Below are 14,124 nucleotides of genomic sequence, written 5' to 3'. Positions count from 1 at the left end.
CCAATTTATCTTCTGTAATAAAAATTATGCACAATTACTCTGAACCAAGCTAAAAGCGCTCTGGCCAAGTTCACTAATTAATTTTGATTTTTATCAAACTGCATATTGACAAAGGACACAACTAAGAATTGAATTGAAATTGAAATTTTGAAATTGAAAAAGTGCTTTATTTACACAAAAATAAACTGCATAATACATATCAACTTATAACTAAACACAATCTTCTGCATAACGAGAACAAAATTACCTAACTAAAAATAGCACATTTCAGCAATGGTCATAAGACCGTCTGCCGGGTTGACAACATTTTCTTTTATACTAAGAATAGTTTGTTTCTTAATACAGAGTGGGTTACCCATGCACCATATTAACACAGTTTGCAAACACATCAAACAAGTTGTAATCTGCTTCTATTTACCACTAGCTGATAACTGGCTGTCATTGACTTAACATTGAACTTGCATTGATTAACATATTGAGCTTTTATCACAATGGGAGTAAAATTTGATAGGCTAAATGGAATTTAAATAAATGCTTGAACTTTTAGAACTTAACAAAAAAAAAACTTTAAAAATGAATAATATGTAACAACTTAAAAATTGTTTATGTTACTTTCCAAAGAAAATATTAAGAATTACAACTAAATTTCATATGGACCTAATTTTGCACTAATTTACTATGTTTGTTTAGTTTATAAAACAAATTGCTATTGACAAAGTGAAATATTTTAAAAGGCTAGTTAATTGTTTCCCACATAATAAAATAGTACCTGGGAAAAAAAACCTCAAAGGCTAAACACCCTAACCCTGCTGGTCTGTGAGGTGATCCAAAGAAACGTGACAGTTAACATCACATAAAGGCAATTTGGTGATCACAGTTATTAATGCCTACACATTTCCTGGATGGAAATGCCAACATTATTGGTAATAATACATATCTGAATGGGTTACTTACTTTTTGGCCACACCTCTGATACGTGTCTAGGAGCTTGATAGTGGATGCACGAATGAAGTTCTGAGGCACCGCTGTAGGGCTCTTACACTGCACATTACTAGCACGAGGTCTCAACGATCCAGCGTAGTCGCCCGGCCCATAAGTTTCGGACACATGTTCCAGTTTACGTTTCTTGTGAGCGACTTGAATACTCCCGCTACCGGCGCATTGGCTGGTCGTTTGTGTAAACATGACCCACAACACCTTTCCCTGCAAAGAAATTATCTGCAATAATTTTAATGGCATTAGTGTTTTTATATTTTTTTTAAGGAAACCCATAGAATTCAGGACATTAAGTTTAAAATTCCAACGAAATCAATCAGCCTAGAGGTATAGTTCACCCCAAGTTTCTGTGCGCGGACTAGATATGGTAAGGTGAGGGGGTTGGCGGGGGTACTTTGGTAAAAACATTTGTGTGTCTTGCTACTCACTCACCCATACCTATGGGTAGGCCACTGCCAATAACCGGTACCCGTATGTTTTAGTTATGGCTAGTAGCGGGATTTTTTGTATGATGACCCCCATGCCCTGATTGACAATGTGAGCAATAACAGAATATAGCCTATTTTGTTTGTTTACTTCTTTATTGCAGAATATAAAAGACAACAATTAGTACAGTAGGTATAATGTTAATTTATTCTAGTAGAGAAGCAGAATTATGAAACAAAATCTTACTACAGTTGAACCTCTATAAGACAAATTTCAAGGGGTACGGGAAAAATTCGTAGGCCTACTATAGAGGTATTCTTAATAAAGAGGGTCGTTTTATCGAGGTTTAATGCTGCTATTATTCTTCTTATAGAGGTTTCTCCAAACAATGACTGAGGAAGGAGGAGGGATGGGTGGGGGTTTCATGTTGAGACAAGCTTCTGTTTGTTATGAAAACTACGTACTATGGAGGTTAAGATTGTGATAAATTCGTCTTATAGAGGTCACGTTCGTCTTGTAGAGGTTTTGTGCTAAGAATATTTGTTGTATAGAGGTTAATCAGTCCCAGCCCATGTCACAAACAAATTCGTCTTATGGAGGTTTTTAACTTAATTACTACGTTGTATAGAGGTGTTTTTAGCATTGCCCTTTATGAAAGTGTCTTTCAAGGGGATTCAAAAAAAAATTTGTCTTATTGAGGCTAGACCTTATTGTCTTATTGTTATTTTATTTACGTTTTATCGAGGTTCGTACAAACGAGGTTCAACTGTACCACCATTCCATCCAGATATATATATATATATATATATTTCTGGAGGTAAAATTTACTTGTTAATCCTACTAAATTTACATTTTTCAAATCTTGTTTAAGATTAAGTTAGGGACAAGGTTTGAGTATGAGAAACAAAAGATAGATAAGGATGGTTTTACCCACCCGCGGCAGTCAATGCTTGCCAGGCGGCATTGGACACTTACAGCTCCAAGGTGGTGGGAGGAATAAAGAGCACAGTATTGAGGTTCTGACTCTAGAATTGATGAAATCTTGTCTAATGACTGAGCAGTGTTACCAATAATTGATGGCCCTTTTAATTTTGTGTACGTTCTACAAGTTAAGATGTAAAATATCCCCACTAGGGTAAACCAGCAGAATATGCGAATTTCAAATTTGTCTGATTGGATTTTAACTATATGATTCCATTAACAAGAAATAATTTCCCCCCATTGAAATAAGATTAGAATAAACACATATTTACGACTATTCACAGTTAGACCAATTAGTATATACTAAGGCAAGAATGTGGATTACACTATAAACTGTAGGTCCCTTAGTTGCCATTAGCTGTTTGGGCTATCAATTTACAGCTGTGTCTAAGGTAGTCTTGTTACAAGATCGCGCCACTCATCCTACACTCATCTCCATTCATACTTGGCTTAAAATATACCTACTTTGTAGGGTCGCCATTAATAAGAAAGTATAAAGTACTTAGGTGTGCACCTACAAAGAAGGGAAAGTGTTTTTGATAAAATGTTAATAAGTTAGCAAGAGATCTTTCGGGTGCAGTTTCATTTTAAGAAGGCAATTATCTTTGCATTAGATCGAGATGTGAAATTGCCCTCTAACTGGTTAAGAACTAATAGCCTAATGGTTCAATTCTGTCTCCAGTTCAAAATTAGAGTACCGCAAATAGTACCAAAATAGTACCATGATCAAAAATATCAAAATTTTTATAATCACTAGCCTATGTCGATATAGAAATCTGTAGATGATTTTTAATTTAAGAATATGATTGTTAACATCTTATAAAAAAGTTTACAAAAACTTATAACAGGTAGCCTGACAACACTACTGGACCGAATTACACGTGGGTTGTACCAAAAGAAAGGTTATCGGTCTTATGTGCAGGTTTTATTTGTATTTTGAGAATATTTATGTTAATTGGGTCAACAATGGAAATTCAACTTTTCTTATGGAGATTTAACATGGGGCTAATTCTATATATTAATAGACAAGCCTGTTTATTGAAAACCCTTTTTTCTCAGCTCCTGTGCATCGCAGGGAAAATCTACGCATACTGTTAGAAAGATATTTGCCTGTAGATGAGCAGAATCCCTAATAAATTAAAATAGGGTAAAAAAGAGCACTTAAAAAATAGCACAAAAAAATAAAAAATAAAATAGCATGGACCTTATGAGTTGCCATGTTGGTGACAAAATAACAACAGAAAATCAAAACAAATGGAAGAAATTCCAATTAGGCCTATGTTTTATTTACATCGTGGAGTGAAAATAGAGAAGTTTGCACAATACATACTTTTGGTCGAGTTTTCGACCATGGGGCAAGGTCTAGTTACTATTTGAAATTTGTTAATTATTTACATTTTATATTTTTAAAAGTAGGAAGGCCTAAATAAAAAAACCCCATTGATTTTCAAACATGTAAAACCAGGTACAATCATAGTAACTGATTTATGGAAAGCATATTTCAATCTTTTAACTATTGGATCAAAGATCAAACATTCACTTTACCGATAATGATAGCCTAAGTTACTACCAATTTCATAGATCCATTAAGTTAAGCAAATACTCGAATCTGTTTAATCCCCGTGGAGAGCTCTAAATGATCCCTTAAAAATCGAGCACAGCTTAACTTCTATTGTGTTTTAATTCGTTCTATAAAAAGTTCATATTTGTATTGATTAGGGGATATCTGATCTAGGACATGCTTCATATCTGATTGTTATTTTACCTTGTTTGTAAATTAGGTACTTTGAGTAACGGTACCTAACTTAATCAATTTAAACACAATTAGATTGTTAAAAGTTCGATGTCATTCGATAGTAACAATATGTTCAATCAATGTTATGGTATTCCAGATAAGAAACTGCACCCAATCTTTCTCTTCTGCCGCCAGACCTGACTCCGCTGCGTATCCGACGTCGTGTTGTAGAGTCGACGGGACCCAACCTCAATACTAATGGCTACTTGTGTGTATAATTACATTATAGATAGACTAAGCTAATCGTTTTAGTGATAAGAAGATTAATTAACAAGAACATCCTTGAAGGGGGCTACACAAAGTGGCAAAATCCATAAGGTGACACAAACAACTTAGGTAAGTTTACCTAATTACAAGAACTAAAGCAACAAAAACAAAAGTAAATCTAATACAAAGGCATAAAAAGTAGAAATGTTACAAAAGTCAAAACAGCTGAGCATTTAACATTGCTTTCCATGCCTAATATCAGATCTTTTTTAGGCAGATGAGGAAGGCAGGTCAAGCTTAATGCGGATTTGTGGCAACAATTAAGTCCTATGACGGTAGGTTTAGGCTTTTAGATTAAAGGCCTGATTTATGGCCTGAGGGTAGTGGTCACCGGAGGAGGGGTGGGGAATCGAGAATTCTGAATCCCGCCGGAGGCGTTAACTTGTTGTCAAAGATTTCGCTTAAGTTAGAATGTGATTACTTAAGTGTAGGCTACATCTTTTGTTATAATTTATAATTTTATGATCAGAACTATTTTTCTATTAGTAAACCTTTATTAAATTAATTTCATTATCAGCAAGTTTGGTTGGTTTGGTTAGGTTTTGATAGTTTAAGTTACCGAATTTTATAATTAAAAAATTATAAAATTTAATTTTAGGCATTTGTAATTACATTGTATGAACATAGGCTAACTATTTTTTTGATTACCGGTAGTAAAACTTCATTCGATTTTTCATTTTTATAAAGTTTGGTTAGTTTGGTTGGGTTATGACAATCTAACCTACAAACGATACGTTTTGACAACGACGGTGATACAGCTAACAATTTGCCGCGAATAGTTCGGCAATGCACGTTATGATGTGGAACCGTTCGACACCAACCTAGAACTGACAGGTCAACCGACCTTGATAAAGAGGATTACAGCCTGGGTCATGTGCCTACACCCTCTTAGCCTTTCCTTTGGATTTTAAGTTCAATAAGTTATCAGTGTATAACTCAATAGTTTGCGGTAAAATACTAAATGTTTTTGAACAATCGTAAATATCCCTTTGGTTAGGGAAGCTGTTGTACCCGGGACCCAATGTACCCAGGTCCTAGTGCTTATTACAACACCATCTGTTGAAGAAATTCTAAACTGTAACTAATAGTTTTTAGTATTGCCACCAGAGGTCTCAAAAACCCTCTTCTTTCTTACTTGCTGCCATGTGCTGAAGCCAGAGAGAAAAACACAAATTTTCAACTGCAAAACGTAAGTAATTTTTCAGATTAATATTACTTCATATTCTTTTAGTGCTATAAATTTGATCTGAACAAAGGATCTTCTGGGTAAAAGGATTTATTCAGGATTAATTTGATATGCATAACATTGGTTCTGACATAACCTCAAAGGCAGTATTCACTCTTTTAAATTACAAGTACAGAAGTTGTACCCAGGACCTATTGTTGACGTTGTACCCAGGTCCTATGTCCTGGGTAAATCACTTGCTCCTAAGGTTGTGTTTGAAGAATACTTTTTTGCAATTCAATTACTAGTAATTATTTATGTTATGAAAAATTTTTGTGTTTTAATTCCACAAATAATGTTAAGTAGGCATTTATAAAGATGTTCCTGTTACTAGACAAACAGGGTTAGGCCTAGTATTTTACTTTGTTTTTGCAATGGATATGTGACACTGTGAGAAACTTAATAAATAAACTGAACTAATTTATTTATTTAATTTTTTAATTGTTGTTTCAAACAACTAGGCCTAATAAGGTATTTTCTGATTTCAGGTTAAGCCTACTGCAACCATGCCAAGAAATAAAGATGGAAAGAAAGATGATCCCGTTAATGAAGTTGATTTAGCTGTAGCAGTTGAGCGCATCGCAAAGGGTGAACTGACATACTACAGAGCCGCAAAAGACTACAACTTGTCAAAAACAACTTTGATTAGACAGGTGAAAAAGTTCAAAATTCAGGTGAGCTGAGTTTTCAATACCACCATAATCGAGACAAAAAGAAGGTTTTTAATGAAGCCGAAGAACTACAATTAGTTGAATACATAGAAACAGCGGCTTATCTCCATTACGGATTAACACTGAAAGACATAAAAATATTAGCTTATGAGTTTGCAAAAAAAAAAAAATAAGAATTACGATAAATCTTGGGATGAGAACGGCATGGCAGGTGAGTTCTGGTTAAGATTCTTTCGGTCAAAGTACAGTGATGGCATATCCCATATCCCTGAGAAAACCCGAAGCCACTAGTTTGGCGCCTGCCACAGCATTCAACAGAGCAAACGTTGCTACTTTTTTTTTGAAAATTTCTGACTTCCACAAAGAATTTGGAATTGCGATGAGACTGGCGTAACTAATGTTCACGCGCCAAGCAAAGTCGTAACAAAAAAGGGGGTCAAACAACTAGGTGCTATGACCAATACAGAGCGTGGCACCAATGTAACAGTGATAGCAGCTATTAATGCTGGTGGAGGTTACATCCCCCCTATGATAATATTTCCCAGGGTAAATTACCGTGATCACATGATCAAAGGAGCTCCAGTTGGTAGTATCGGAGGCGCCAATCCCTCCGGATGGTCAAATGAAGAGCTTTTTGTTCAATTTCTCTTACACTTTATAAAGCATTCAGGTGCTAGTATTGAGAATCCAGTAATTTTGCTGCTTGATAACCACGAGTCACATATCTCAGTTGCAGCTATTCAGACAGCAAAAAGCAACGGTGTAATAATGGTTACCTTTCATCCGCACACCTCACATAAGATGCAACCATTAGATGTAGGTGTTTTCGGCCCCTTCAAAACGTTTTACAACAAAGCAATGAAGGACTGGACGACCAGACCAGAGAACGTTGCTAAGCCAGCTACTATCTATGACATTCCTGAGCTAGTCAATCGTGCCTTTTTAGAAGCATTTACACCCAAAAATATCTTGGCTGGTTTTGAAAAAAAACTGGAGTATCGCCTTTGAACTGTGACATTTTTAGTGAAATCGACTTCTTGTCTAGCAGTGTAACCGATAGACCCCAGGAAGACCCACCTAATGATGATGTTCCAGCTCTGCTGTCACCTTCCACGTCTACCTGTTCGGCACCTCCAGTTGAAACATCAACCACTTCTGCTCAGTCAACCAGTGGAATACTTTCCCATTACACGATGGTCCATCATCCAGTAGGCCTAACACACCAGCAGCAAAAAACTCTTTATAAGGCTTCCTGCCACCAACAAAATTTTCTCCAGAGGAAATACGACCTTTTCCAAAAGCTGCACCTCGAAAGCTGACCAGAAAGGGCAGGCCCAAAGGAAAATCTTGTATTGTAACAGATACGCCAGAAAAAATCGTATTGAAGCTGAAAAAAATGCAAGAGCAGCAAACAAGATGAAAAAATGTGATAAAAAACAGCATCTGATTAAACGTAAAAAAATGCAAAAGAAGCTGTTTTTTTATGACTCAGAATCAGACGTAGATAATCCAGAAAAAATCATGAGCAGCTCAAGTTCAGAGGATGAAACAAATCAGCAACAAAACAATGTTGCAATTATAGTGGCGAGTTTTGTTCCAGTTCAAATCACTACTACAAGGAAGGACAAAAAGTACTTTACAGCAGAGGTGAATGAAGTTCATGACGATCACTACAAAATTAGCTACTTGAAGAAGCTTCAAGATTCGTTCCAATTTATTAGAGCTGATGACACCAGTTATGATGTTGACAAAGACGATGTGCTTCTCAAGTTACCACCACCAAAAATCAAGGGAGGAACAGCAAAGCAGCTTGTAAACCTGACTTTTGGAGTCAACTTATCAACATTTAATATGGAATGAAATGTTAATTAAGTTTCATAGAAGTTTGAAGAATTTTTGAAGCCTTTGCTACTTTTTTATTAGGCCTATCATTAACTTTAATTCATTAACTATTAAAGTTTATGTAATTCATTCAAGATATCATAATTCTTAAAACCAAAACCAAATAGGGTAAACTGAATAAAAACATAGTTTTGACATTTACTTATGAACCTAGCCTACTTTTAAGTTTACTTTTATGACTATTGAAAAACTTAATTTCACATTTTACTAATATTTCACAATCAGGACCTGGGTACATCAGGTGTAGGACCTAGGTACATCGTGGTGTTGTACCCAGGTCCGATTTGTCTTAGTTTACAAATTGTAATGAAACAGTTAAAATTGTTGAGTTTCGGTTACAAAAAGTGCAGAAGAGTAGTAGTTATCAGTAGGTAATATAACTAACCTTAACTTTTGAGTACAAATCAAAATAAAAAATTAAAAGCTGAATTAGGTCCCGGGTACACAGCTTTCCTAATACATCATAGGCTACTGCAAATGTATTATATTTAAGCAATTCTCATTAGCAACTTATTGCAATTGAAGGAAATCGTATGAGCCGTTTTTTTTAATCATCGTGCGCAAACTTTACTCATATTGTAGCCTATAGATAAATAACCAAAATGTGTCATTACAAAATCCTTTAAAACATCTAAGTTAAATCCAACAAACAGCTAACTACTACGAAAACTATGTAAGTTAACACGTTCACTGCGCTACAAGATCCCGAGGTCTTGTATCGTACCTAGCCCGTAGTGCGGGACCCATAATTTGACTTCTTTCCAAAAATTACGACATCGATATTTCGGCGTACAGTTATCGTAAAGAAATGAAACTTGTACATATATAACGCATTTTTCTTGGTGTAGCCTATCAACTAGTAAATATAAAAGAACAAGTCGTAACGCACTGAAGTAATAAACTTTTACTTGATTACGATACGAGACCGTATCAAAAATAGTTGTTCCTAGCACTACATGAGGCTAATGGGGTGATTAGTAACCATGGTAACCTTTGTCGAATGCTTGGATGAAAGAAGGAAACCAAAGAAATAATTCAAGAACAAAGAGAAAGAATAATGGCGCTTTTATGCTGTTATTTTTATGAGTAATCTAATGTTTTATAGGTTTAAATATTTATCGTTTTCAAATACGGGAACATAAATCTTGTTTAACTATCGACTTGTTTCTCTTTTAAAACAGCACTAACGGATGCGTATTAAAGGTCACTGTAAACCCTAGAGCTGGCAGTCATTTTACTCTGTAGTGGCAAGGGTTTTTTAGGTGCCGCGCAACCATTTTTTAAATCACTTAAAAAAATATATAAATAACCCAGAAAACACATTATATTATGTATCATTTTTTTCAGCAAAAAACAAGGAATAATATTATATAAATTTTAGATATGAAATTTTAATTTACAAAAAAGGTTTTTTAGTATATTTACTAAGCGTAAACTTTTTTTATTTATATTCATATATAATTACGTACCGGGTAATATAACACAAATCAATTAACTCATGAAAATTTTTCAAAATATACAAGTTGTGCAGAATTCCATGAGGAAAAGAATGATATATAATACATGTACCTTGTTTCTAAAAAAAATACATACTTAACAGTTTTTATTACCATATACATATTCGGTGTAGTACTAGGCCTAGTACTTGAATTGCATGTCTCCTCGCTACCTACTTAGAATCGGAACTTACTAGATCGGTCACAGTAGTTACATTCATTCATCTTGAAGTGAAATCAACTCACATTTCAATAAAAAATAAAACTTAAATAATGAAAAAACACCGAAACTAACCAAACACAACACGAAATAAACAACAACAGACGCTGGTAATAGGCAATTGCGTCACCATGACAATGTCGTCAGCTGATGCTTTATTTTCATAGTTTTAAATTTTCCCATAAAGGCGTATAAATAGTTGAAAAGCACATCAATTGACAGATTATTCATTTCTGAACCGAATAAAATACTATATTAAGTGAATTTTTTTTCATTTTCGTGCAAAAATCGGCGATTTCCGTTACGTTGTATCAGGCGCTGCCGTTTCGGCCGCGGCGTAAATCGCCCGATATCGGGCGCATGCCAGCTCGAGGGTTAAAAAATGACCTAAAATATCACGATTGTGCAATGTTGTATTTTGATGTACCCTACAGTAAAAAGCAAATCATTACATTAATTCGAATATTTCTCCTGGTCCCTAAATTATACAAAAATCAATGCTAAATAATCGTCAAACCGGACAAGCAATTTCCGATAAACAACTTTGTATCATTGGTTTTTGTTTTTGCGATTGGAATCCCTTTCCCAGCCCTTAAGGGAAGTAGTGCAAGTCTAAATATAGCTTCAAGGTTGCACCCATCCCTTCCCCCCGCCCACTCGACTCACTGTTGGCACGCACTCATTTCGAGGTCATAGCCCAACCCCAAAATTATAACGAAATAAATACAGTAATTTGTAAACATATTTCATTTAGCCTGAAATCAGCCGTAAGGAAGCGCATTCATATAAAAAGTGATAAAAGAAAGATAAAATATATTTTTTATAACGGTTACGATTTTAAGGAATTCGGAAACAAACAGATACTTAGGCCTAACATATATTTTTTTTAAATTTGTTATTGTAAGTTAGGAAAAGAATAGGGACAAATAAATAATGAACTATTACAGCTGTGCGGTACGAGATCTCGGGGTCTCGTACAATGACGTCTGGTATTTAAACTTCCTGGGCTGGCTGAAGATTGTCAACATTGTACTGGTTCAGATAAACAAACTCAGCGCTCTCTCGCCTTTCTTTACGAGGTTATGATGTGCACAAGATTAGGCTACTGCGCAATGTAATCTCGGGGCCTCGTATCGCGGGTACAGTTTCTTAACTGGGCTGTATGCTAATATCGATTGAAACTATCGATTCGATTAGTAAACCTTTAAGCGATTTTTTCACCATCAGCAAGTTTGGTTGGTTAGGTTAGGTTACGATAGTTTAATTTTATAATAGATATATTTAAAAATATCGATTATTAATCAATATTTTCAATTCAATAGTTTCAATCGATATTAGCATAGCCCAGTTAAACTGTACCCCGTATCACACCTGGGTAATCATAGCGGACGAGAACTATAGATCTCGTAGGTGACGCACCATTGGAATAATGCTGGAAGATATAACTACAACGCAGTGAACGTGTTAACTACCTTTATTTTCTATCAGTTAACTTACTGTAGTCCTACCTTTTAAAAAATAGATAGGTAACTAACAACTTCTATCAGTTACTTTTTACGGGACCAACTAATAACTTCTAACTAGGTAGAATCTTTTACTAACTTTCCCAACTATGCTACTTGCCACCATATTGAACCATGATATTTAACATAAGTTAAAGGTCAATATTTAGTCTAAAATAATATCATGAGGGGCTATTTTAAGTAGCCATGATCTATTAGGCTACTGCAAGTCCACAAAGCTTAAAAGATTAAGATTACTAAACCTGAGAAAATAGATTACCAAATAACATAAAAAGAACTAGGCCTAGGCCTAGTTGCCCCGTATGCCAAAAATAGGCCACCATTACAAGGCAATAAGTACCCAACTCATAACCATAACCAGACAAGTATTTTACTGGGAGTTGGGTTATACAACGCTTCAGTTTTGTAGAGCGAACATTTAAAATAGTTTAGCAACGTAAGTTTTACCAATTTAATTTATTTCTACAGTAGCCTAATCTAAGTAGTTATGAGCGAGGACATTTGCGTAATTGGATATCCCCAACTGCGACGGAACGGTGTCAACATACGGACTAAAAACAAATGGGTTTTCATGCACTAGGTGGTTTTAAAAAGGTAGCATACCGGACAAATTGAGCTTAAAAACTATTTTGAGCCTTATATTACCTTATTCGCTCCGTTTTCGCCCGTGAAAACACAACTTTCATACTGTCCGGAACAAAGACGAGGTCGCTCAGATTACTGCCATCTTGAAAGAAGACACGGTCGTTCTATGGAATAGTCCACAGCGATAATGCTTAGACAACACACACAAATCACCACTGTTTAAAGAAGTACATAGTTAAAAAAATGTATTATTTCGGGTTGGGTAATATATGTATTACCCTGCAATTACACTAGCATTTCACATCATTCTTACTACACAAATCCTATTCAGTAGACAACACCAAATAATCCACATCGTTCGTCCATCTTCGCCTACGTTCGGAAATGGTCGGGTCGTCTCGGGTCTGTACCTGTACCATTGCGATTGATACTGCTGGTATTGTATCGTATCGGTATCGGTTGTTCCGATATTTACTTGGTATCGATACCAAGAGGCCAGTATCGTATCGGAAGGAAATATCTGAATCTAATCCTAATCTGAGTCAGTCAAATGGCCACGCTCGTTCGTGCCTTCTGCTGACCGATTGTTTTCCAAGGCTGGAACAACAGTGACCCAAAAATGAAAGACTTTCATTCAACCAAATATTCAGTTTTTTGTCTAGCGGCTTGTCTGATGATAATGTGGTTTGAGTATTAGTTATTTGTGCAACTAGTGAGCGATTGCACTTTGCTGCATTCGAGTTGCACATTATATTTTTCTTACCGTTACCATAAAACAAATAAATTGGTAAAGAAACATAGCATATTTTTACACAGAAGTGAACTTTTAATATGGCATTTAATGTGAAGTAGCAACAGTACAACAGCTGACCAGCTGATTTACAGCCAGTGCTGCCAACGTATTTCGCGCGCATACGACCTTGTCTTGTCTTACGCGCTCATTAGTTCGTGCCTTCCTTCATGTTGCAAATCTGGAGTGAGACAAAGTAATTAGAGTGAGGCAATGTTAACATTGTCTCACTGATGGGCGAATTGGCCACTTTGCTTTCTCAAATCAGTGATAGAACATTGTTAGGTATTTAGGAAAAATTATGATTCACTATTCATTCATAGAACTTTACATAATATAAGTTAACGTGATAGTCAAAGGTATAAGTAAAACTTAAGGATTGGGTCGCATTTAGTTGCAAAGGGATTTTTTATTACAACCCAATATTAGCTACGTTGTGTTTGGCAAATAAAATGAAACCATGGACTATTTTAACTTCGAATTAAACTAATAATGATGACACTTAATCGTTTTTAACAACATCTTGTTTCAATTTAGGCTGACGGTAAACACAAATGTGTGAGTATGTTGGTAATGTAATCAAATTGTCTATTAAAAATAGATAGGCCTAGAACATAAGGTACTTGAACTTTTACTTGAAGATAGAATTGAAAACAAACCAATAAGGTTAAATTAGGTTTGGTTAATTGTTATCAACTTTTTACATAAATTAGTAAATAGTAGTTCTTAGCAGCTCGAATCCTATATTGGCTGTACTGTACTGGAGTGAGTGAACTTTAAACTTTTGAGTTAACTTTAACCATAGCTTTAACTTTACATCAGTGAATCAGAATATGAGGTCACTGGTATCGAATGGATACGATACTGACTGTATCGATACTTTAGTTCCGATACTGAGCTGGTATCGATACTTTTTTGCTATACACTATACAGTATCAATACCAAATATCGGAAGGACAGTGGTATCGCAATCGCAACATCCCCATCCCTACTCTGCTCTGCTGGTCTAGTCTTTTGGCTCTTGGCTTGATCGGTCGTCGTCTCGTCGTCTTACGTCGTCATGATTTGCTTTGCGTTCCGTTCCCCGTTCCATGAGGGTTGATGCTTTGGGTACAAGCAAAGGCATACACTAAAATATACAATTGCTATAACAAGTGTTATCTTTTAATTTTCATCAAAACATTAGTCCAATTAAAAAGAATGAAAAATAAATTCAAAATTTCATTTTCTGGTGTTATTATGAATGA

At 35.3% G+C, this 14,124-nt stretch overlaps 2 protein-coding genes across 5 annotated transcripts in view; one reads left to right on the top strand and one right to left on the bottom strand.

Moving 5' to 3' along the window:
* The window catches only part of LOC128985504 (homeodomain-interacting protein kinase 2), a 65,662-nt gene extending 53,180 nt beyond the window's left edge, over nucleotides 1-12,482 (bottom strand). For 3 of the 4 annotated variants that reach the window (XM_054405056.1, XM_054405059.1, XM_054405058.1), the window contains exons 1-2: nucleotides 12,148-12,482; nucleotides 955-1,203 (exon numbers count right to left, since the gene is read on the bottom strand). In XM_054405056.1, the coding sequence (XP_054261031.1) occupies nucleotides 955-1,185 (231 nt within the window). In that variant the 5' untranslated portion in view covers nucleotides 1,186-1,203; nucleotides 12,148-12,482. The remainder of the gene's footprint in view (nucleotides 1-954; nucleotides 1,204-12,147) is intronic. The other variant, XM_054405057.1, reaches the window with a different exon arrangement.
* LOC128984415 (uncharacterized) lies at nucleotides 6,815-7,369 on the top strand. Its single transcript, XM_054403734.1, has one exon. The coding sequence runs from the start codon at nucleotides 6,815-6,817 to the stop codon at nucleotides 7,367-7,369; it is 555 nt and encodes a 184-aa protein (XP_054259709.1).
* Nucleotides 12,483-14,124: the final 1,642 nt, after the last annotated feature.

Source organism: Macrosteles quadrilineatus, unplaced genomic scaffold, assembly GCF_028750875.1.
Source record: "Macrosteles quadrilineatus isolate MER2022 unplaced genomic scaffold, UCM_ALF_1.0 Scaffold_2__2_contigs__length_208266976, whole genome shotgun sequence".
Classification (NCBI taxonomy): domain Eukaryota; kingdom Metazoa; phylum Arthropoda; class Insecta; order Hemiptera; family Cicadellidae; genus Macrosteles; species Macrosteles quadrilineatus.
The sequence above is the reverse complement of the archived record's forward strand: the minus strand, read 5'-3'. Positions and strand labels throughout refer to the sequence as shown.